We start from the raw sequence: 25,130 nt of genomic DNA, 5'->3' as shown, positions 1-25,130 counted from the left end.
TACGAAATGACCTTGACTTATTGCCTCGGCCCTCTTGTTTGATTAAGGAGGCTCTTCAGCAAGAATAGAAGTAGGTTTAAACTGCCTCCCTGAGCCAGATCGGTTGTCGGTGTGAAGGGCGGAAGTTCGGTCGCAGGATTTGCGATGGTTATTCTATTTGCCTGTGGAATCGCAGCAAGAAAGTTGAGCACATTCATGTTGTAGTTGGACACCGACCTCGGCTGCCTGGAAGTCGACGAATTCCGTGTATAGCGAGTTGCACAGCCTGGCTGGTGTTTGTTTGACGTCGGCCATCAGGACTCTGCTTGCCATTTCTGTAAAGCGTTCTCTCTAGAACCCATGTGAAACCATCGATTGCCTCACTATTGTCAAATTTTAGTTGCAACTTAATGTTGCAGTCATGCTCTATAAAATCTTCCTTTATTTTGCATTGACACGATTCAAAATAAGTGTAATTTTCTTAAGATTCCGGGATAGGCTATTCTAGCTTATAGGCTTAACCTTATCAAGGGAAAACAACACTACATGTAGAGCAGACAATAAACTGGTTCTACAGGTTCACATGAATAAAAAAAATTATTTCGTTTATTTATGCATGTTTAAGAAGTTTGCCCTCGACGCCTTATAATGTTACAAGCTAATGGCAGTGAGCGAGACCAGAAAAAGCACCCACCGTGGCTTAAAGCACCATTCAGGTGATCCGTACGAACCTGATTTAGGATATCTGAGAAGATATCCCAACTTGGAGTCCGATTTTCTCGGCTACATAATAGTACAGCCACGATGGTCATTTCGACCGTTACGTCAAACCCAGAAGGCCTCTTAAAGAAGAATTTCTGCTTCAGGATGCTTCAGGAACTTACAAATGCGAAAGACCAAAGTGAGGATCATCACATTATCAACTGAGAACGCTTACTCTAAATTTCCTTGATGTTGTGTACGACTAAAGAATATTTCGGAAAAAAAAAAATTTAAAAAAAAACTGTGACATATCATCAAAAGTAGATGAGCTATTTTTGCTTAGATCATCGTCTCTCATGTGATTTGGAACTCTCTGACTGCCAATATCGCAACGACCGTTGTCGCTTAATTTTTCATGATCCTTGAAAGTCAAGGTTTCTGATTGGTTTATTCTAATTATCCTTGCCTAGCTTCATGTGTAGTTCGTTTAGGGCCATCAGCTACGTAAACATGCAATCAACATTCAAACGGAACTGGTCCTGTATCTATAGGCAGCTGAAAAAAGATTATTGATGACAATGAAGCTGCCAGTAGAAAGCATAGATATTACCTTTAAATCGCAACTTTTTCGCGGCACACGGAATTGTACGGCAAACTCCTTGACTGTATTACAACAACTATTCATATCAAGGTCGTAGGGCTGAAATGAAATAGTATGTTCTATCTATGCTTCGCCAGAGTGTATACTAAGTCGTTTTCTGCAGGACAAGCCGACAGCATCCAAGGGGTCAAAGGTATTCAACAGGCAGGCCGTGTTTGGACCGACGCAAAACAGGTCGATATATTGATTCTATTCGTTTCAACCGTTACCTTTTTCAGTTATTAATATTGTATGCCGGTCTTCTATTTGAGCAGCACGACGCAGCATTTCATGACATTGAACGAGTGTATGTTTTTATTTGACATAATACATGCAAAAACCTACCCTGAAATAGCTGAAAGGACTGATTGAAGTCATAATACATATTAAGCATATAGATACACAAAAGGCCTAAGCCTAATTTGTTTAAAATTGAGTGAATCGACTATTTTTAAATAAGGAATAAAGTGTGAAGCTGATAATCGTAGCTAGCACTACTAGTGGATTAAAACTATCTCTTTGAGCTGAGCTTGGTAAAGCTTGGCAAAGCGTTTGTGGCTGCAGCGTGTACTGAAATTGTCGTAAACCCTTTTGTAACCTTGAATTTTAACTTCGAAACTAACTTCGAACCTAAACTGGGCAACACTTCAGGCCATATTTAGGACTGCCTATACAGCGATTTCTCTAAGGCTTGTTCTTAGCTCTAGGATCTCTTGGTACTCTTAATGGGTACCAAAAGACTCTAGAGAATGCAAATGACTAGACTTAGGCCTGCACGACAAGCCCCATTAAACCTGGTATCTGTTCGTTCAAACGGTTTTTGGAATAATTAAATTGCGAATTTTAATAGAATGTTTTGCTAACTTATCGGCATCATTAAGGGCCTTTAAAAAAATATACACATAATAACTCAAAAATCTGCAAAAATTAACTTAGGCCTTCCTGCAATAAAGCACTCCACGTGTAAAGCTGTGACTGATCCCTTGCCAGAGAATAGTAAACTGGCTCTACCTGTAAAATTGCTGACATTCAGGGTCCACAACATGATAATAAAAAGGCAATTTAAATCCAAATTTGATTTTTCTCAGCCGTTATATTCTTTTCGATCACTGCGATCCATCCCAATGATCGATGTAACTTGTATATCTGAACTTTTCTAGTTGCCGACACGAAACAAATCGTAGCAATTGTTCTTCTTCTTAATAAACAACTATATAACTAAGCCTACACGTTTTTTACGTTTGGGCCCTATACTACCGGCTTGGGCTTTCCAAAATCCAAACGTGTTTAGAGTAGACTTCCTGTATGAATAGCTGTGCATTTAAACCAATAGGACATGAGGAAGCCATCGGCGTTCCGTCTGCGATCAGTAACAGACCAATAACATGTAAAGGCGGGGTCCTTTGCCCAAAAGCAGGATAGACCACAACGCACTTGCAAGCCATCTAGTCAAATGTACAGAACATAATCACAATAGTGTTACTGTTACTAGCAGTCTACTGGTCATATTTATCCGATGCTGTTTGCTGGTAAAAACAAAAAAACTATAACAAGCCTGCGGCGTCACAAGATAGCAAATGTAGTTGTCAAGTCGAATACGCGAGAATTTTGAAAGCAGACAAAGCACAACTGGAAGTCGCTTCAAAAAACAAACATGTGATGGTTCACACACGGTACCGCTGCCGAAAATATCTAGGGCCCAGTATGAAGTAAGCAAGTAAACGAAGAAGCCGCTGAGTGACTTACGGTGATCGACATCGATGCCAAACAGAGCAAACAGCCGAAAGGTATACCTGTTCGATGGAATCACAGCTTAGAGGAGTCACTGCGACTCGAAAGGTCGCTGCGTGCGTACTCTAGCTAGAATCGAGCAGTTCTTCGTACGGTGGCACTTGCCTCGAAGGGCAATTCGCGCTCGGCTGGTTGGTCAGTCAGGCTACGTCATCAGCTAAAGAAGCAAGCATAGTAGAGGCGGCGTTAAGCGATGACGCTCAAAGAACGGTCGCGCCCTGGCGCGTCTAGGCGGTCACAGTAGACCACTTTAACACAGCGTCTTATTGGGACAGGACGAGCTTATTTCGAGATAGCTGTGCAGGCTCAACGGGCGTCGGCGTATGTGAACGCCTCCCTGGTTGCTTGCGAGATAGGGCTGGCTATAACGGGTTGTGAATTTAGGCTAGTTCGTGGAAATTGCTGTGGTTGTATAATCAAAACGAACAAATACGCTTCGTTGTTGATTGAAGATCGACCATGATAAGCCGCTAGACGAGAACTGCTAAACTGCGATATTCTAACTAGATAGCTACGATTGGGCAATTTCGGGTCTCGTAAAACTGGCCAGATCAGGTCCCATCTGCTCGTCGTGAAACGATGGTTGGAGTGTGATTATTTGGGGTTAAACACTGTGTTTATGGTAGAAGCTGCGCGTAAGCATCGAGTAACTAAGTTCACTAATGCAGAGATGGTTAGCTAATTTGTAACGTCGGAAGATCAGATCACATATTTATCTTACCCATTCACTGTTACCAGATCAACTGTAGTGCCTCTAGTATGAAAGTCTTCTATCCAGTTACCCGGTGGAAGTTAAACCCAGGAAAACTCTGCCGGCTAATGCATTTGAACGCGTCATCGCTTCACGTCGGCTAACTAGTTAGTGCCTCCAATCTCGATTCGGCCCTGCTTGGCCTCATTCTTCGATTTTGTGGTTCTCGCAACTGCGCCAAGTAGATGTTTACTACTGCGTAGGAGGTCCTCCTGTTAATTTCTTTTAAGTGAAGCCCATAGAAACGAGGTGTTACGGCGAAGAGGCGGACTCTGTAGAATGGGTATTCTGGCCACGCCCAATTGACACTGGTTTGCCACCCGACTTTGCCAACCGTACAAAAAAGTCGTTAGGAAAGTACTGCTCCGAAGAATATACCACGAGGAAGAGACCGTGCGTTGCCCGATACGACATCGGCGTGAATCCATTGCTAATGCGTAGTCGCTTGATTAGGCGTAAGTGTAGCACAGTTCTGGCAGGCCAGACATTTATTGCACACAGGGTCGTTGAAGACTAACTCCAGTAAACGAAAACGCTGAAAAAAGGAATCTGAATGCCGCCGGGATTATTGTTACTGAACTCGGTTTGTTTGAGAATGATTAATGAAGTTTCTGTCCATGAAGTCCATGACCTCGATGGTTTTGCGTCCGTAAACGAATAAATATTCTATCAAAGGAAAAAGAGAAGATACAATTGTTCCAAAGCCATTTTATCTTTGCTAATTGTTGCACTGTATAAATTCACAAGCGATTGTTTAGATAACATCACACAATGGTGGGCATTTACTACTAATAAGTTATAAACTACAAAACCAAATTCTGACGCCTTTGGACATTGTGACTCCGTAGTTTAATTTGGTATCACTTTGGTCACAGTAAGGAGCCGTAACGGTAAAGGTCAGTTGGCTTTTCTAGTCAACATTTGTATATCCTCAAAAACAGCTATAGATGTAACAACAGCGCGTCTTGCCAATCGAACACCTGAGCGCCAACATCTTTTACTCGCCAGCGTTCGTGCGCGACAAGTATTATAATTAAAAATATATAATAAAAATAGTATGAGCCTTCAAGTAATATAATTGTAACTACATCGTTTCCCACAAACGGGTACCGTACATCTATATCCGCTACCCTACTGGCTGGAATCATATCACAAGTTGCTACAGCATTGTAAAATAACAGGATACAGTTGTTCAGTATGGTTCTACGACGATCGAACATTATCGCATATCAGATGAGATGGGCAGTAAACAAAGCCATTTTTAAGTTCGTTCGGGAAGCTGCCTTATCAACCCAGAATCTGGCGCATACTACAACTATCCCATGCATTTCGGTGAAATGGTAACTGCTTATTATCAAGACAACTTCGAACCTTAGGAACTATCACTAATAATGAATATTTGTAGCCAATAAGAGAGAAAGTAAAATCCAGGTATTCGGGGAGTGGGTCTTAGCTAGCTTCGTTCGTTCATACCGTCTAGGTCGCTTCGTACATGCTCTACTTGATTGCCTAACGGTTAACCTAGAACGTGTCATTTCATTTATGCTATCATTATGTATCTCGGTAAAAAAGATCTTTGGTAAAATGATTGTACGCAGGTAAGAATCAGTGCTTGATTTCTCAAGCTTAAGCTGGACTATCTGAGCCAGTTTCCTCTCGTCTATATACGAGATTAGCCACTGCAAGAACACATACACCAGAATTTACCCCTTTCTAAAACCCTTATCGAAACATAATTTCAATGCTTCATTGTAACTGAGGTGAAAAAATAGTCCCAACAAGTGATAGGACATCACTCGATTCCAACATATGCTAATTGTAGTAGCAAAGCGTCCACTTTGATCTGCGGACAAACCCCTCAGTCAAAAGCTATGAAGCCTGCTTGTGGGCATATTATGTTCATTAGCACGCGGGCTATTCAGCCTGCTGGGGCAATCGACAAGTGAGCCCCATTGATTCAACAAAGTGCGAGCAACAGAACTGTCAAAAGCGATCTGCCTGCCCTGTATATGGGATCAGCTGCTAATTCACAAACACTTGACAGTTTATAACCAGGCTATCAACTGTAGAGCGTTTCTTTGATGCCCTAACCATACGAACCATGGGATATGACTAATTAGCATGTCAGAACAGCGAAAACGGAAAAAAATATTGTTGAAATTGTCGCTGCTGCTGGCCTTGACAGTCTTGCTAGTTCCAATGAATTTGCCCCCCTTTGCGCCATCTTGCTTATGCAATAGGTTCCACGACAGTAGCGACGAGTGTAAAGCCACGTTACAAGTTTTGTTCTCTTAAGCTCGACGTTCCGCCACGATAGTATGGTAGTCTCACCGCTTCTTCGTACAGATGTTCAGGCGTAGCCTATTAGGAAAGGCAGAAGATTCCGGCGGTACTGTTGGGCACGACAATGAGCCGGAGGGCCGGGTCGGAGAGTGGGGTATTACGGAACTCGTATCGATTATGGCTAACCGAGGACGCTTTCCGATACCTCCGTCACTATTAGATTAGCTACGACCAACAAGCACCTCCGGCAAACGGCTTGTGCTTGTGCAGGGTATGCGAATACTTATTGTCGATGCGTGGTTTCTGTTCGCCTGTAGCCCCCCGTCTGGTTTGTACAATGCTTCTATCAATGATCCTGACGATTGAGCGTAAAAAAATGTAACAGATAATGCAGACGCGATGCTTGTGCGTTGTATCCGTTAGCTGATTCGTCTGGCTGACCATTAGAAATGGTGTATAGCGGATATACACGTGAACGCATGTCTTCGCTCTGGACGACTCTTTTTCGTGCTTAATCAATGCGAAAGTGTACGACATATATAACTTGAACAGACATAGAGGAGTAATACTGCGAACGGTTTGTAAGTTCCCTGCGCGGATGGACTCGTTGGACTTGTGTGGTTCTCGTTTTACGTTCCTTTTATCGAAACGCCTTTTACAAGAGCAAAGATTTGGAAGATAATTTTGGAATGGAATAATTCGTCATTGTATGAGACAGCGGTCATCTTTGACGACACACTTAATTAATCGCAAATTCTAACGAGTACATTGGTCTGGTTACATTAGTACTTTGTACCCACTCACTTGATCATCATGAAACGTGCCCGAAGCGTTTCCCGTTACGTTGTTAGCTAAATCAATCTATTCCTGCCATCAGTCATCAGACTTCGTCTTTAAAACTCAGCTAGAGCTGCGAGAAAGGTTTCACACTTCCGCAATAAGAGTATAACGTTGTCAATTCGAATGACTAAAATATCTTCGTAGTGAAATTGTTCGTTTTACACCTGGTGCAGGTGTTCGATCGGCCTGACTCGGGACTAAAGGCTTTGCCTAATTTAGGAAACTATTCTGAATTGTACGAAATTGCGAGATGGCCATGTCTTAGGACGCGGTGAATGTCTGAAGCATTCGAAGAGGCCATCGGTTAGTTTCGTATGAGAATTTTACACAAGCGGATACTTGGCGAAAAGGGCCTAATGTATCTGTCACTATTTGGCGAGTTCTTTTTTTCGCCTGGCCGCACAAAGCTACTATGAGTTGTAGGTGCTTTTGACCCACAGTCTCGGAAAACGTCGAAGGCATGATACGGTTGGTTTTTAGGAAGAGGAACAGGCATCGATATTTGCCAAGCAAAATGTGACACGAAATTATCAATGACTTGCTACATTGCTCGCTGTAAAAAACGGTTACCCTACATTACTTTCGCGGCAGACGCAAGCAGGATAAAGGCGTTAGGTCTAGTTCGAGATATATGCGTATACAGAATTGACTAGATTCTCGTTACTTCATAAGCTAAACGCGGCCGGATTATTAAAGTGTCGACCGTAACGTCTCAGACATTAGACAAGCCTATCAGGTTCATTGGTTCCTATCGTTGAATTGAAGGTATTTTCTGCACCCCGTGGACTATGCGCCGTTGATTGAAATAATGACAAAGGAAACGAGTGAATATTATGAAATATTTAACTCTACGGTAATGTACGTTCGCGTAAGCGATCTCGTCGGCACTCCTTCATCTCGGACATTACCATAGCTCATGGTTTGGATTTCATTATGTGCTTTTCATTCAAATACGATATGGAAATAGGCAACTTTTCCCAAATCAATTTGTATCATTAACAAATCTATACAGATAGATATCAACTGATATAGGACTTACCATCGCCGTTTCTTATGACCTTCCTTTTTTACGGTTTTATAATTCGAGGAACAGCTAGTGACCAGATAGAGACCAATGATCTAGTTGTTTTACTATTGAAACCCTTCTTCCGTACTTCGTTATGTACGTCTGGGATCACAACAGCCAGTTGTATTGAATTTAACAGTCTCTTTGTGTAGCAACGTTTCAAAACCATAATTTTCAATCAGAACTAACGATCGCCAGGTTGACGACAGGCCCGATACCTTAAAAAAAGGTTGCAACAGCTTTTTTTTTCTATAATTTTTGGTTACTGTTAAAGTAATATTTGCTACATAATAAACAGTAAATACAGGAAAGCCGAAACCTCAGCAGCTAGTGCTCTCCGACATAGATGTAACAGTGATAATTTGTGTTGGATTTAGCCAAGTGATATTACTTTATTGTCAGAGTGTCTATCTAGGATCTACAGACTTAACCAATATATGGGATAGTAGAGATTAACTCAAACTGAATAGAATGGTGAATTTAAGAAGGTAATCTGTTTCAAGGGTGCTTTTTGTAGTACTTTCGGATAAATATAGAAAGTGCTAGGTGAAAATGAAGGTGAAATATTCACAAAAATTCAATAAAAAAGGCTCCAGCTTTTGGGTTATTAGGGACACTTCATCCTAGCGCTAGTGTAAATGTAGGCTAGTCTAAGTTGTAATGGGCGACTAATGTGCGTCAATCAAAGGTGCGTAACGTTACCTTATATAGGTTTTCCTTTTGAAGTTTGAAAATTCGGAAGAAGTTTTAGAAATTGTTCAAACGCTTTTAATAAATTGAAGAAAAGTTAAAGATATCATCAGGTAATAATAAGTTTGTTAATTACATTCGATTTCTACTTGTCAATTCTTTAACCCGTGTGCCTAGTTTAGGAAAAAGAAACTTCGTCTTCACCAGCGTTTCCCAGGCGAAAAAGATTAATCCTTTTACCTTGTTTATCAAAGAATACATTAGAATATTTACAAAACATACATAACAGCAGTGCTGCATGCCAAAGGGAGACACGTCTTGTGCAGCCACCATAAAATAAATTCGAAAAAAAGAGAAAAGGCGCGGCTTTACAGGCCAAGCCCATTTGTATTGGGTCCTCCAGGTAAGTCTACAGCAAAACGTCCCCAACGCCCCAACAAGTACCTTTCGATATCGATCGATAACGAAAAATACATTTCCAGAAAGCTCTCCGATGTCCCATACTTCTGAGAATTCTCTGGGATTTTTTGCCGCAGATAATTAATCCATCATGAGCTTTAAACCGTACTCAGACTGAATATCCTTACACGTTTTTGGATAAATTTAGCTTAGAAATAGCTTCGACATTTTTTTGCCCCCACGACTTATACTCCCACTTAACGGGCTGCCAGGGTTCAAATAGAGATTTGCATAGAGTCATTAATGTGTCAGTAGTTCCTGCAAATTTCTGCCACAAAGACACCCTGACCCGTCGCAAATACTTCTCGACATACACTTCAAGACACATGTTAAGTTTGCAATAGACATTCAGCTCCCGACGAGGCTGATTGGATGAGTTTAAGTCAGAAGGCCGGTCGGACACACAGACCGGACCGGGCCAGGCTACAGTGTCGCTCCGGCCTTCTTGAATGGTATGTGCAGCCAGCTTTATATCGATTTTCTCTGAGAATTATGTAGTATACGGATCGAGAAGAAATACAATAGACCAGAATATTTTCATTTAATTTCTCATTCTCGGCCAAATCAAAATCTGCAAGTGGATTGTGTGAAGACCTATGGCCTTCTTCAAGCAGAGTGTGCGTTTATTGTTCCATAGAGCAGCAACGCGTTACCGATGGATCGACAAGCTAGGTTTCCCCTCTGCCTTGAGAGTGAAACCGTGGAGGCTCAGTGTTTAATTATATCTCCAGGTAAAAATGTCGTGGAGTAGTCAACACGATGAAAAGCCATGGAGAGTAGTGTTTAGTCCATCGTCTTCTTGGGTACGTTCGTTGCTATCGAGAAGTAAAGAAAGGAGAAGTGTTTTTCAGCTGGTGTTGTTGTCTCCCTGGTGACAGCCATCATCGGTCAATACCCGCCTGCCCCCTTCGTTCGCCTCCTATGTATGCGAGCCCGTCTGGCTAGCTGATAGGCATCTGTGAGACGGAGCTCCTAGCCTGAGAGAGACTTGCTTCCAGGCTCCATTCACGCGTAGGCGACGAATCCAACAATCGACTATGCGTGACTCAAAGAGATACACACATATACGTATGCAGGCGGAGTCTAGTGAAGTTTATAGAGTCTAAATTGAACCTCAGGTGAGCACAATCAGACAGAGCCGCCTATAGCATTGAAGGCTTGGACCCTGTGGTGACGACGTGTACGCTTGCTTCACAGCAATGATCAACATGAGCCTATTGAAGCTTGGCCTATAGGCTAAGCACTCTAGGTTTAAGTCTTTAGCACTAAGGCACAAGGCAAAACGTAATATATAAGACAATTCATTGGAGAGTTTGATGAAAAACTGTACTGGGAACCGTTGTAAACGCAGAAATCACTTACTGAAAAGTAGAAATTCGAAAAAGCAACATAGTTATAACGTAAATTTTAAACTGACTATACAAATTTTACCAGAAATTCTATAGCATAATGTTCAGGCAATTCAGATGGTTGTCACTTCGGATGATAAGTTAGTTATTGAGTTCGGCCAAGCGTTAATCCTAATTGAGGATACATTTCATAATAATAAAATATTACAGTATCAGCTATACTGCTTTATGCTAGACTTAAATAATTTAGTTTGCCACAATTTCTCGGTGAGAGCATCCGATTATCTGATGTGAGCTAGACCTCCATATAGTGGGTAACATATCTGCCTGCAAATCTTACAGACAAATTGAGGTTCAGGTTCGAATCCGGGCATAGCCACCGTTTGTTTCGTACTGGAAGCCGGCCGTCTGTCTGATGGAATGCCTAACGGTGATTTCGAACGTAAAGCTCGAGGTATAGAGATGTTCATATAGCGTAGCCGAAAGATTTACACAGTAGTAATTCGTGTGCATCGCTGGCCGGTTCAGTGTCGACGCAATGAGGGTGTTTCAGTAATGGCGGTAATGGTTCTTAAAGCTTTGAGTAATGCTATTAGCATCACGTACCTGGGCCTTTCTTGATACGCTCTTTAAATGGATTCCCGGAAGTTATCGATTAATTTCAATTCGTATTATCTGTCTGTATAAAAAAATATATCCCTTTGAAGCATTTTATCTTTTCGCTATTTCCGTGTAAAATGCTAAAGGTGATAATTTTATATCAAAAACAATGAATTACTTAATGAAGTTCTTACAATTTTGCGAAATAAAGGTATTCCTGAATTTACCTTTAATCACGAAGTACTATTTTCGCCGCAGCTTCTGGTTTTTGATTTTACTCCATGTGTAGTGTAGCACAAATAGAAAAATTTTTCAATCAAGGCCTTTTTCTAGAAAAAGGCCGCCATAATGCAAACCGGGTTTTACTGACGTATAAACCCCGGCAATTTACCGTCCGTGTCCCTAAGGTGTGGTTTAATTAAAAAAAAAAAAAAAAAAAAAAAAAAAAAAAACAGCTATCGCACTATCGTAGCGTCAACTCCACTAACACAAAATCGCCGACCCATTCGACTTGCATATTTTCCTTTAAAAAAATAATAAAAATTCCCCTAAAAAAGCTATTACCACTGGATACAATTGAATTAATCAGCAGTATGAAGTGTCTTCATTTAGCCTAAACTGTTAGTTGAAAACCTAATTTCGTAGTTACAACAGTGTACGTTAGATGGATAACACATTAGTCCACAGTATTTCATCGGTAGCTGGTCGTATTTTAAAACGTATCTGATTTAAGTTTCACGGAAACCCTTACTCACTGAGATTTAGTTCGAACACTGAATATTTATATAGATTGACTAGGACCGGTAACATTTAAAATATAAGTTTACCGTAGTACTTGGCTAAACCGTATATAACACATACACACAGTCTATCAACGAAAGCGCATCGGTTTTGTTTACCGTCTTCGCGACAAAGGAACGCCTATTTAATACTTCTTACAACGTTGACGGTCTATTTCATTTTGCGATTCTCAGGGTGGCCTTTCGGGGCTCACGATCAATCCTGCCTGTTTGTTTTCGTACAGCACTGTTACTGGCGCTCTTAAACCCAGACGTTTCCGCACAAAGTACGCAGTAAAATTCGATCCTATGATCTCGAAAGCCATTTCCATGAATCATTAGGAGGTCCTTGAAAATATCTCTTTTCGTTAGGCATCGTTGGTGAGGTGTTTGCTTGAGACGCGGCGTTACGAAACAAAAGCCTTTGTCGTCGTTGATTATATACCGCTGTAGAGGATCGCAATAAGCCCATCGACGGATTTTCGAGCGATAGATGACGACATATGAACGAAGATTCCACACATATGGTTTAATAGAGTTAGCAAAAGGAAAAGTATCCATTGTAGGACTACTTTCAAAATTTAACGTGCACTACGAACTAATGTATAATGCTGAATTAGCTATCAGTAATTTAATAAAAAAAATATACGCAGGGACTGCTAAAACTATAATGCTTTAGGCACGACATACGAAACGGAATGGACAATTAGACATTAAACAAATGACTATTTATTTGGACCTTACCGAGTTTTATTCCGTCTGAATATCACAGCTTAAGCTTTTATTGATCTTTACCACAGCGGAGCCTGCAGGCGGAGCCACCAGCGTCCGGCTGTTCAAAATAAATCACAAAAATTCATAGAAAAAGGACATATATGCACATTGGTAATATTAAACATGAAACTTAATTTTTTGACTTCTGCGATTTTATCATGAAACTGTAACAAATTCGTTCCGAAGCCAACCTGATCGATACACTTATAGATACCGGAGCTCACAGATAGGGAGATTTCTTAATTTGCTTTTAAAAAACAGTGCCTTACTTCAATTTTTGAAGCGTGGCGAGGGGAGCCTCTAATGGGCATCGATTTCAAATTGATCAAACACAACCGGAAGGGAATAGAAGGACGAAGAAAGTTGTAGAATGTAACCTCTGTAAGAATGGCTCTGAAAAGAGGTGCTGCATGTATTTGTTTCTTAGATGACACTTACACAAATGCATGCACGGAGTATGTAAATATGATGATGACATTGTGCTGTGGGGAGGGGGGGGGTGTTTAGGAGAAAGCTGACGAAGTTTTTGCATAGTCTAAGCCCAATTTAACTAGAATATGTTGGATCGTATCATAGATGTAAAACGCTTTTTAGTCTGAGGTTTATCTAGTTATTGACTGAATTAGTTTCTTAATTATCGATTCCAGCAAATTGCCACTAAAGCTGACCGCAATACTTTTGTCTACTTCCATAGAAACTATGGTAATTTAGCAAACTATATTTTCTTGTTTGTTTGATACCCTATATATGGATCCCCTGTTAGCGACATATTCCCTCCGAATATTCATATGTCTTCTTGAGTTGATTATACAGGGGGACACTCACGTAATTAATGAGATCTACATGTATATTGGAAGAAGCAACGTTCTTTCATACAGAAATAACAACGTATAAGATAAAGATGTTTTTTACTGTCGGTAGTGCAACGACACTGACATTGCTCAGCCAATCAATGAAAACTGAGGAACAGATTATTCTGATATTTCAGAGGGTAATTATTTGTTGAGGCCAGCACCAAAACATAATTGGTCATTTGAGATGGAATAGAAGTTTTCCAGAAAGAGATTCTGAATTAAATTTTAGCAGGGCAAAAGATCAAATATGATGTTTTTTTTTTTACTCTGGTCAGGTATAAACGTGCAGTGCTTAAATGCTTACATATCGAGGCCATGTCTTCGTTACCGCTGCTTCCAAGGTTGTATCTTCGAGAACTATCATATCCCATAATCACCTCACAAATGTTAATTTGGTATTTATTTTGTGGCACAGGTAACAATGGCCGAACGTGATGCGGCGGAACGGGCCGTAAAGGAGCCGAACCCGATTATTGATGGCCGAAAAGCTAATGTCAATCTTGCCTACCTTGGAGCCAAACCTCGCGCGAGCGTTCAGCAGCTCAATGGTATTATCGCGACTTCAAATAGTCTTCGACACCGGCTTGGGTCTGCTATTCATTGTTAATAATAGAATTAAAAACCTGTCGCCTCAAATAACATCCCGCCATCAATGAAATCTTCATTCTGATCTCCCGTACGATTGGAAGAGGCAGAATCGATTGTGTATTTTTCCAACCTTAGCATTGCGATCGGTTGTAGTGATTTCCATAAAGTCAAGCAAAGGTACCCTCTTCTCTAGAGACCTACAATTAATCTATAGTATTACATAGCCTCAGTAGATGAAGCTTGAAGGATACTTACATCATCTGTGGCTACCTGATGGCTGAGTATCATCAGAGATGGACCGACATTTAATGAGCTTATATGAAAAATATCGTATAGGGCTGAGACTAAGCCCTCGGTGATCAAATCAATTCTTTTGCTTTACTGAACATCTCCGAAGTACTTAATGTATATTTTGTTCTTGTTAAAGACTTCTATTATACTGGGAACTCGTAATCCTATCATTTAGGAGCGTACTGAACGACAAGACCAGAAACCTATAGAACTGATTATAAAAAATTAAAAAGCTACGTATTACATAACTATAGAAGCTTCTTGACTAGACTTTGCAGCAACTCACGAACTACGATTGTACTGACTTCGATCTATCATAAACCAAACTGGATGCATATAGTGCGTATTGCTTTTATAGAAAAATACAAGTATTATATAAATAACCCGTGAGTTAGCAACCTGTACTTCCATTATTGATTTTTGTTTTTTGCCTAATTTATAAACGGGCTTGTTTCCTTTGTTGCGGTCTTTGTTTTAATGTCGATTTCTGCCGCTGTCGTTGTTATGTCACTGCTGGTTCCAACTATAGCAGGCCTAATTACAGATCTGTTCACTGGCTTCCCGATCTGTCCCACGACGGCTGCACTACGGGCAGCGTCTGCATACCCAGCAGCCGCGCTTCTTCAGGCCGCGGCGGCCCAACAGTACACCACAGCGGCCGCTAGGTAAGTTAGTATAACAAAAGCATTCAACTTACACAATTCGTATTCTTAACATAGGCAATACAGGTGAAACGAAAAAAGCATCTTCTGCTATGCGCCGATCTTAATTCGCGAAATTTAATGAACTGTGTCCGTATAAACAACAGACTATCAGCTGTTGCTTTCCTTGCTCTTGGTAATGCGTTGTAGTTCAGCATACGGTCAATTAGAGTGACAAACAATTGTTTTACTGTAGCTATCGTCCGTTTAGAATTATGCGTATGCGAAGATCAGTCAGTATATGAGATATTTGCCAGCAAAGCGTTTGCCATTGTCCGAGTGTTCTTCTATATGCATAACTGCATCTTGATTACTTTCCTACGCAGTCATCAAACTGATGAAGCTTCCACTTCCACTAAACACTAAACACTTACACTTCATTCGTCGGTTAAATGTATCTTCGTTATTCTGTTATTCCCACAGTGTGAATCCGTACTTGTACCAGCCATACCTCGCTGCAGCTGCCGCGGCCAATCCCGCCGCAACCTTGAACGCGGCCCAAACGGCGGCCCAAGCAGCGGCCCAAGTAGCAGCTTTGCATAGTCTACAGAATCCTTCGGGCGCGGTAGCTTCGTCAATCACAGGGCCCCAGGGCACGACGGCCGCTCAGCCGGGTCAGGCGTCGTCAGCATCGGGTACGAGCGAATTCTATCTTTTCAATTTCTGTAGCTTAATGATGACCTGTACAGTTTATCAATATTTGATGAGCCATTGCGTAGTTTTCAGTTAAACTAAAGTCTCCGCACATTATACATCGAAATGACCCAATTCGAAGAACCGTCTAAATTCTCCGAAAATAAATTTACCGTAAAGTTCGAATTTTCAGCTGTTCCGGGTAGTGGCCAGGCCCCTTCATACTACGATTACCAAGCGGCTCAGTTAGGAGGTGCAGCAGAGGGCTACCCAACGTACTATTACTTATAAATGTTTTCATGGGATTTACGTCAGCACTGATCGGATCAGACGGAAGCCGTCCAGCCACCTGAAGCTGGTCAGAAGCTTCTCTAATTCATGCGAAAAAGTCGCCATTAGTCCCTGCGTAATTGAATTATAGTAGGAACGGATGTCAAGCCGAAATCTGGGGGTTTGTCCGCTATTCTCCACATATCACTTCGCAGTGTCCGTCGCGTGCTGTCGAAGCTTCTGAAAGCTGGCGCGGTACTTCCTAGGATCGCGCAGATGAGCTACCATAGGGATAGCTGCAAGTCATAAAGCGTCGTCTTACGTGACCTATTGCAATCCTATCGGATTGGTATTATAAAGGCAGGCAGGGTCACGGCAGTGCTCTACACTCCATATACTAACATCCTGTTCTTGCGTAGCGTCTCAACGAAATCAAAAGGCGAAAGCTTTGACAAATCGCCGAGAAATGAGCTCAGCGTCAAGCCACATTTCTATCACACATCGATTGGTCCACATTGGTGCCAGAAAATCATCTATAATCGCACTATATTGCGAATATCGTCCACACGATTATTTCAACTATTATTAAATAATTTTGTTCGTTCACTAAAGAAAATGCTAAAGTTCAGCATAATAGTAATTGCTGTAAAATGGGATGTGTGCTCGAATTTGACATTGGTCGAAGTTTATTTGGTAGAGTGCACATCTCAACTGTTCGTTTACTGCAGCAATTGTAAGAATATTTACCCGTAAATAAAAAGGCAGACCTCGAGGCGAGACCTGGCACCTTGAAAGATATACGATGCCGCTAGAACTAACGGCTTAACTACGGCAGTCTTCAAGAAGAAAGGTATTCATACAGATAGATGCCGGCCGTAAATTATAAAGTAAACTAGTTAATTTTTTAATGCAGATAAAACGTGATGAATTGACGTAAGTTATAAGCTGTACACGGCTGCTGCATAGAAAATTATTTTTTAGCTAGAACCTGGAGTAAATACTATGGCTACCATTGACCGTAGGCTAAACAGAGTTGAAAAAGAAAAACTGTACTCGCTAGAAACTATACGATAAAATATATTAGCTATCTTCCTCAAACACGATCTAGTTTATAGTATAAATTCTTGCCAATGACCGGATTGTAAGTCAACCCAATCATTGATGGCCTTCTCTGGTAATAGCAAACGACGAATGATATCAACAGCGGACTCCTGGCAACCTTGTCAAGCATGAATCATAAAACTAAACGAAAATTGTAACGACGGAATACGCAATAGCCTATAAAAAATCTGTCAGAGTCCCGAGCTGGTTCGCACGGTGCTTGCTTCAGCCCTACAGAGACACAATCGATCAACATTGGGAAGGGCATACGGAAATGTGCATTTTTACTCCAGATTCATACGATATATAAAGGTGAATTGATGGAACGGTTTCTGGGTAGGCCTCAGACGGCGGCCTATCGCATAGCAGTTGCTGGATGATATATTATTACTACAAGCTGTTACTTAAGTCTATGCTATACGATGAAAGCAGTGTATTTAGTAAAAATAAAAAAAAAGGTAGTTAAACCAACAAATATACTATTATTTATACACAAAATAGAAAAAAAAGACGTGCAAACCAATGACGTGCTCTAGTCACTTTAGAGAAGAGTCAAATTAGACGGCAATTGCCGCCCTAACGCTGTACCTCGTCAACGTATCGAAACGTGCATTGAAGGAGTTCATTAAGGAGCCTAGAACCGATACAGGCGCTGATAACAATTTTTTAGGAACAACAAGACACGTACAACGATATAGGCTGTTGGAATGCTGCTAATATTTCGAAGATTTAACATAATGGGTTCTCGTAACGTATTCTGAGACGAAGCAATAAGGCAAGTTATGGCTGTAAACATCACTATTCATAGAAACAGAGCCAATACTTAGCCTATTATAGAGAATTTTCATAACCAGTTGGCGTCTATAGGTATACTGTTAACAAACATAAACCTCAATGTGTCCTAGAAAACGTTTCCCGTTGAAGAAGCGGCTACATTTCGCGAATACTCACTGACACTAATTGATGGTTATGCGGACTCGAAAACAGAAACTCGGTTGGGCGCCCTGTGGTGCTGCTAAGAAATATGGAGGCAAAGCATTACAGAAAGAACATCCGTTCCAAATAAACGAGCAAGTAAGCGAGTCAAATGGTCGATACATCTAGGGAATTCGATCCATTTAGGGGCCTGTAATCAGAAAGGATGATTTTAGAACCGGCAGGTAGCTCCACGAAGATATCTGACAACTAGATTTTTTCGTTATGTAATTATCAAGCTTATGCTGCGCTATACAGCCGCTGAACCCATACGGCTAAGAAGGAAATCATGTCGTCACTATAGCCGTAACTATAAAATTTTAAACCAATTATTGAGATGCGAATGGAGGAAGAATAAACCTCCTGTCCAGGTAGCGATAGTAATATCAAAGCATTTGATTAAGGTTAGCTCGATAGCTCATTAAATCGTTAGGACGAGTCAGCACACGTCAATAGCGGAAGGTTCCATTAAAGACTGACAGTGGAGACATGTCATTGCTGATGATACGTGAAAGATGTCCTGTTTTAGGCATTGTGCTTATGCGCCTAATTGGGAATTTCTTAGGACTAGCTATTTGCTATGGAGTACACGTTTTGTAGCAATACACGAACATTTCGCTCACCTTACATTTCAAGCCGTTCATTATAACTAAATGCTTATTTCTGTGCTGATACCCTTACTCGAAATCACTGATCCAGCGCTGTAACTCAACCCAAAATCTGCCACCATATCCGGCATCGTTTAATTTGTAACTAATACGAACCTGTAATCCGTCACTGAACCCTTAGCAACAGGCTGACGTTCGTCTACTCACTCTCCATCTAACACAAAACAGGGTAGCCGTGTCTTAACGTAGAGAACCTAGCGAAAAATGTCCGGCCTTTTATACCTGTAAGGTTTCATGTATGTGAGTTCCGCTAGTGATGAGTGAAACGCGCTTCACAGGCTCTAGGGCAGTTTCCAAGCATCAAAATTATTAGGCCTTAGTAAATTGTATTTCTCCCCTTCTATGGCCCGATAAAAAACGTGCAGATAGCAAAAAAATGCCACAGCTTTTGCCACTGGCAAAATTAAGTCCTTGCTTGTTATCTACACGCTGTTTTCTGTGTCAAAATGTTTTCTCTATTTAAGATTCCATTGCTGCCCTATGATCTATAACAGTGAAAGCTGTTGGTAGGCGTTTGAAATTTACAGGAAAATGAGTAAAATATAGACGATACGGCAAGACGCACTGTTGTTATTGCACGACAAACAGGATGCAATCTGTTGTCCACCGCTGATTATTACTGATACAATGTATCTAATACGAAACCGGCACGCGCGTGGTGCACGAAGTACATGGGATCACGTATAGCTCCGGTGTGCACAAAGCTCTATCAATGTTTAAAACCCATTGTCACGTTAGAGTGAAAATGGGGCATGAAAAATGCTTCAGTTACATGTAACTACATGTTTCAAAACATGATCGGTTCGGCCGAGCGAAAGGCGAACGAAAAACGTAGACCACACACGAGCGTCTGTCAGTGCTTCGTATGGCCAATGAATGTAGGTATCTTCCAGAACACATTTATGCAACTTCAACGAAATATATCTGAAGAGCAGCATTTCTTCAGATGATACAACGACGAATAAAGAAAAAGTCCAGTAAAAATGCTGTACAAATATAAAATATGAGATTGCCAAGTAAACAAATCACAGTAAAAACATAATCTGTCTCGTATCCCGGTAATCGTCGCATATAGAAAAGCTCAGATCGAACGAGAAGCTGACTCAAACTTGTTATAGGGACAATATAGCAACTAACAAAAAATAAGAGACGGGAAGACAGACACTAACGCTATGTAAAAACGTCAAGTTTAAAGCAATAACCATCTATACGAAAAATTCTGCTAAAGTAATGAGACCTGATCCAGTCACTGGTCGGCAGAATTCACCAAACATCTATTCGAAGATTATGAGTTTGACTTGTTCTCGTTTTCTACATTTATATATTAAACCCATCTCAACGAATTATCACTATCTCTTTCATTACTACTCAGTGCTTAGGGGTGTAATTCCAGATTATAATTACTATGGAGGTTGTGATTAGAGTTGGTAACGAGCAAAGAACTAATTATAAACCTGTAATTATAATAATGTCATAGACTGTCAAGCATGGAACTGCTGCATTAGCATCAAAACAGACTACAATAAATACGACTTGACAAAAAAAGAGTATGAAATATAATTAATATTGTAACACAGATAAGAACATAGACAAATGTTTACGGTGATGTGGAAACGAGGAAAAGTTCAGCATATATATATATATATATATATATATATATATATATATTAATTGAACAGTTATATAACATAAATAATATAATCATTGATATAAATGAGCTAACGCTCATGTTGAGAGTAAGTTCACCGAGCGACAAAACGAAAAATGGGACAACCCAGAACGGAACTTTTGCGGGTCTTCGCTGGTTTCACGCCACATGTGTGTGTTCGAACGATGAGCGAAGATAAGTAGCCTTCAAGGAGACCTAGCCGTTACATTATGGAACCAAACGGAAGTCGACCAAAGTTGTTAATCCTAATGCTAAATACGCGACCTGTCGTTATAAATGTCGTTATCTAGAAACAGACACAACTCTGTTATGATCAGTATAAAATATATATATATATAACAGAAATTTTTTAATTCAGTCGGTACCATGCGCTCGCATCCGGCCCGAACGACTGTTTCGGATCTACGATTGCTAAAGCTGTGTTTAAACCCTAAATGCTAGTTATTGGCTTATGACTCGTCTAGACCCAATTACAAATGTAAATAATATCAACACTATAATAAGACAGTACAGTAAACCGGAGAGTGAATTAAAAAATCTGAGAATGATACGCGCTAGTACAATTTCGACGTTACACGTAACTAAGGTCATCGAAACTAAATGTAGTGCATCAAAGAAGACTTGAAAAACAAAAACACATTACTATTATAAAATACCAGAACTAAGTAGCTCTAACTTGTGGTCGTCGGATGGCGTGCTACCAATAAACCGTGGTTTTCGATAAGTAGAGCATTAGAAATCGCTGTTGTCTTATACAGGTCGTTCGGGTCAATCCTATTACGTCATTTATCTGCCAGAATAACACCGATCGGTCGAGGCATCTTCGGTTTCTTACTATTATTGTTAGTCTTAGTTCGTCACCATCAAAAACTATTCAGAGTGTTACATTTCTTGGGCTGTCATGCTACCCTTTGGGGAAAATGTATGAACCAACATCTCGCTACTGACGGCAACGTGCCAAGCACTTACCATGGGCCACAAAATATTTACTTTTCTGTTTGACCTTGTTTCATTGTTGCAATATCAGTGTGGCCATTAAACGCCTTGTTTGTTACCGACGTAATTGAAGTATGCGTTTTATACAAAGACGCGGCCTAATTCCGTTGAACCACCGGACCGCCTATTTCATTTATTTATTACCTACGAGTATATATGAGCTAAGGAAAATGCCAGCTAAATGCATTCAAGCAGAAATGTAACCGAGAATAGAGTTAAATAAAGGAACCTATTATTTCTATTATTATTAAGATGATGTACGATTCTGGCTGTCATCAGTATTCTAGGTAATTCAGAGTAGATAAATGATTTGATATCCCTGTGGGGCTATATAAACAATACGGACTTGGTTTATGTGGCTGATGTCGAAGTCACTCGTACGTACTAAAGAAAACCCATTGGTTTGGTTACTGCAGATACATTGGACACGTTTGGACAAAAAAAATAACTGAAACAAGCTTCCGTCTCTGTTCGACTTGAAGATATGGCGGATCAAACGATGCCTAAACATTTGAGTTCGACTACTTGAGCTAGCTCGTATCAAATTAAGCCTTAAAAACAAAATTACATTGATGAATTGTGTAGCGGTCTATCGACTAATGCCCTAATTATGAGCGGAGGGACCATTCGAGCAACATGGTAAGTTCTGAGACAACCGATCGGCATCGAACTTAACTTTTCTTTGCAGGATATTCAATAATATTGGCTGCGGGAAACTCGTCCTCATCCATACAGTACACGTCTGTCGCATGATTTGGTGCCTACGGAGGAATACTCTTAAGGACGTTCTTTTGCCAATGCATCCAGCAAGGAGCAGAACTTAGGACGAACTGCCAGTGGTTTTCGTAGCACGATGCCGCGGTCGGGTTCTACTGGTGATCTCGATTCGTTGCCAAATAGTTTTTTGTTTTTCTTTTACCGTCTTTTTACATAAGTACACTGAAGTGTACCAGTTCCAATAGCAAAAAGCTTCGAAGTAAAGTACTTAAACACGCTAGAAGCATTATGAGAATGTCTACGAAACGAACTATCAATATTGAGTGAAATAAATGTTTAGAGAGTAGCAAAAAGACCGTCATCGCACGTGTTGTTTAGAACAGCTTGACCTCTTTCTTCACTTTTCAACTAAATGTACACGGCACTCATAAATAAAAAATTCATACGCTTTTATTTCTGCTAGAGACGCCTCAAGCCACTTAAAAGGCGGTGAAAAGCACGACTGAACGGTGTTCTTCTGTCAAACGTATGGCCAAGGTCGTTTTGAACGATCCGCGCCTAGCAAATATTCCACCGCGTCACCCTAACGTTTTTAGCGTAACTAATCGTTTTAGCGTTGGCTGTTTCTCTATTTTCGCATAGCTTTTTTCGATCAAGTCTTGGATCCGAAAATCCAATCGAGTACGTCGAAATTGTACCGACTTCTCTTATGAAGCTTTACATGGTAGTATATTTAACAAAAAAATGGGATAGGTGTCCTGGACAGATGCCTCTTTCTTAACTTTTCAACATGGTCCGAGGTGTCGCTATTTTCAAATCAACTATTGATGTTAATGGGGCATCGAGCAGCTTTCATAGCGTAGGTCGAATTAAGACATCGATTGAAAAATGTACAGTTTTGTCGGCTATACTTCTCAGTGACTCTACCGTAAAAAGCTTTATGAGGTAACATCGTGATGTGGTAATGTGATAAAATTACATCTACATGAAAATGTCTAGGAAGAAATAAGAGTATCCGATTTTATTCCAGAATGATTAGTTGACCATTGCATTTATTATATTTCGAGTAGTAGCCTGACGAAAAAATCCTAAGACTACCACTACAATGTAATTAATCGGTTCTGAGTTACGTTTCCCATTGTAGGATCCAACAATCCTTAAATTGCATGTTCGATTTCGTAGCGGAGTTTCTATATGCGTGATAGAAAAACATGGTCAATTGTGTACCTTAATTATTACTCATTATCAAGCAGATTAATTAAGATTTGTTACGCATTAGAGATAATATTCGGACATAACACCTGTTCGCGCACATAAAGGGGATTCGGGTTAAAAGTCGGCTGATGCTAAAAGACTACAAGCGTTTAACCTGAAATCACCTCAAACGAACCAACAAACGTTTAATTATAATATGCTCCGTTGCTAATTATCTCAAATGGCTATAATTAGACAAGATTGGTACAGCTACATCTCAGAATATATACAAAGGTAGTTAGTCGATTATTTATATTCGCACACACGCGTTTTAACGTGACGTACACTTCGCGTCCTCCGACCTATATCAACTGGGGTTGGTATACCCACTTAGTTACAATACGAACGATTCTTGGTACACTGGAAGTAGTATCGAAGACGCATGCAAGTATCCATGAAACGCTCGCTTTATCCACAACATACAGCGCAGAGGACAAATTACTACACATTGTACGTATGGTTTTCGATTTTCTTTTTAACTGATAGATAAAGCACAGTACAATGCGTTGCACCATCGTTTGGTATAACTCAGTAAACGCTGGAAGCCGTTCTTCAACCCTTTAAGCTACAGATATGTCGTATACTCGCATTGGACAAAAAGACCTTTATACTCATGTACCATCCAAAAAAGTATTAATGAGTAACATATATCTCTTTAGTTCGTCACCTATTATGGTGGAGTTCTACGATCATATTACTGACAACACATCAAGCCTTTCAGCCTACTTATAAAATCACACTTTTCTTGGTGCTCATTTTGACTGTTTTTTTCTAACTAGTGATGCTTGGATGTCTGGGTTGGCTGCAACACACCGATTGAAGCTCCTGAAGCAATACATTGCCGTCGTCGTCGTCGTCGTCTGGTCAAAGAAGAGTTCACATGACCTCTAGAGAGCTCGTTCGGCCACTCGCAAACACGCAAAGGCCGGCTCAGCAGAGTTACCAGCAGCGGTTCCTAAGCGAACATCAATAGAGGTACTTTACAGAACAAACGGTGTTATTCTCATAAAAATCACTTATAGCTACAAACCACCCGGGCTCTACCTGACGCACTGCATTTCGGGGTTGACCCAAGGGTTAGTTAATTACAAGTAATACGTTTTGCTCTAATAATGGCTCAATACAATAGTTCTACCTAGTCATGTCCCGTTTCAGTCGGCTTTGGTCAGCTTTTTTGTATCAGGTATCTAGCCTGAATAATGAATGTAAACCGCTTTAAGCTGGACATAATCATATTCCCCTAGCAATAACTACCGCTACGCTGAACTGCAATTCGGAAAGAACTTAAGAACCTAAATCGAGACCTTATGCAATAGCAATCGTTGATTAAACGGAGTGCTCTTCTAACGAGCAATAATGAGTAGATTTCTCGTTTGCCCTGCTTAAATATTGTGCTCATGGAGGGTATTTAGCTTTGTTTCTGTGCCAGGGTCGCTTAGTATGTTATCGCTGTTGTAACTGCAAACAAATTGAAATTTCACAGTCTTCACCTAGTGTGCTAAATGTATCAATAAAGACTGATTTCGTACAAATCAATAACGGGTCTCCACATGTAGCTTTTATGGACTACGTGCGAAGAAGCGTTAGCAAAGCCCTGCACATAGTACAATATTGCTGCGACCGAAATAAATCGTTCCATGTTCAATTCTATAGAAAATACTAACTCAAGAAAATGTTTACAATGTGATCAAAGTATGACCGTACCGATTT

The 25,130-nt window shown here is 40.5% G+C and overlaps 2 protein-coding genes across 11 annotated transcripts in view; one reads left to right on the top strand and one right to left on the bottom strand.

Moving 5' to 3' along the window:
* LOC111273802 (RNA-binding protein 24) overlaps positions 1-21,709 on the top strand; it is a 36,568-nt gene extending 14,859 nt beyond the window's left edge. The window contains exons 2-5 of one of the 2 annotated variants that reach the window (XM_022855766.2): positions 13,973-14,105; positions 14,969-15,101; positions 15,561-15,772; positions 15,964-21,709. In XM_022855766.2, coding sequence (XP_022711501.1) covers positions 13,973-14,105; positions 14,969-15,101; positions 15,561-15,772; positions 15,964-16,061 — 576 coding nt within the window. In that variant the 3' untranslated portion in view covers positions 16,062-21,709. Of the gene's footprint in view, positions 1-13,972; positions 14,106-14,965; positions 15,102-15,560; positions 15,773-15,963 lie in introns of both variants that reach the window. The other variant, XM_022855756.2, reaches the window with a different exon arrangement.
* Positions 21,710-23,185: 1,476 nt separating this feature from the next.
* LOC111273765 (calcium-binding protein E63-1) overlaps positions 23,186-25,130 on the bottom strand; it is a 32,345-nt gene continuing 30,400 nt past the window's right edge. For 6 of the 9 annotated variants that reach the window (XM_022855706.2, XM_022855713.2, XM_086973598.1 and 3 more), the window contains one exon: positions 23,186-24,375. The gene's annotated coding sequence lies outside the window, so the exon portion shown is untranslated. Of the gene's footprint in view, positions 24,399-25,130 lie in introns of all 9 variants that reach the window. The other 3 variants (XM_086973604.1, XM_086973600.1, XM_086973605.1) reach the window with 3 other exon arrangements.

This window comes from Varroa jacobsoni, unplaced genomic scaffold, assembly GCF_002532875.2.
Source record: "Varroa jacobsoni isolate VJ856 unplaced genomic scaffold, vjacob_1.0 scaffold_18, whole genome shotgun sequence".
Taxonomy (NCBI): domain Eukaryota; kingdom Metazoa; phylum Arthropoda; class Arachnida; order Mesostigmata; family Varroidae; genus Varroa; species Varroa jacobsoni.
Note: the sequence above shows the minus strand (reverse complement) of the source record. Positions and strands in the feature narration are given on the sequence as shown.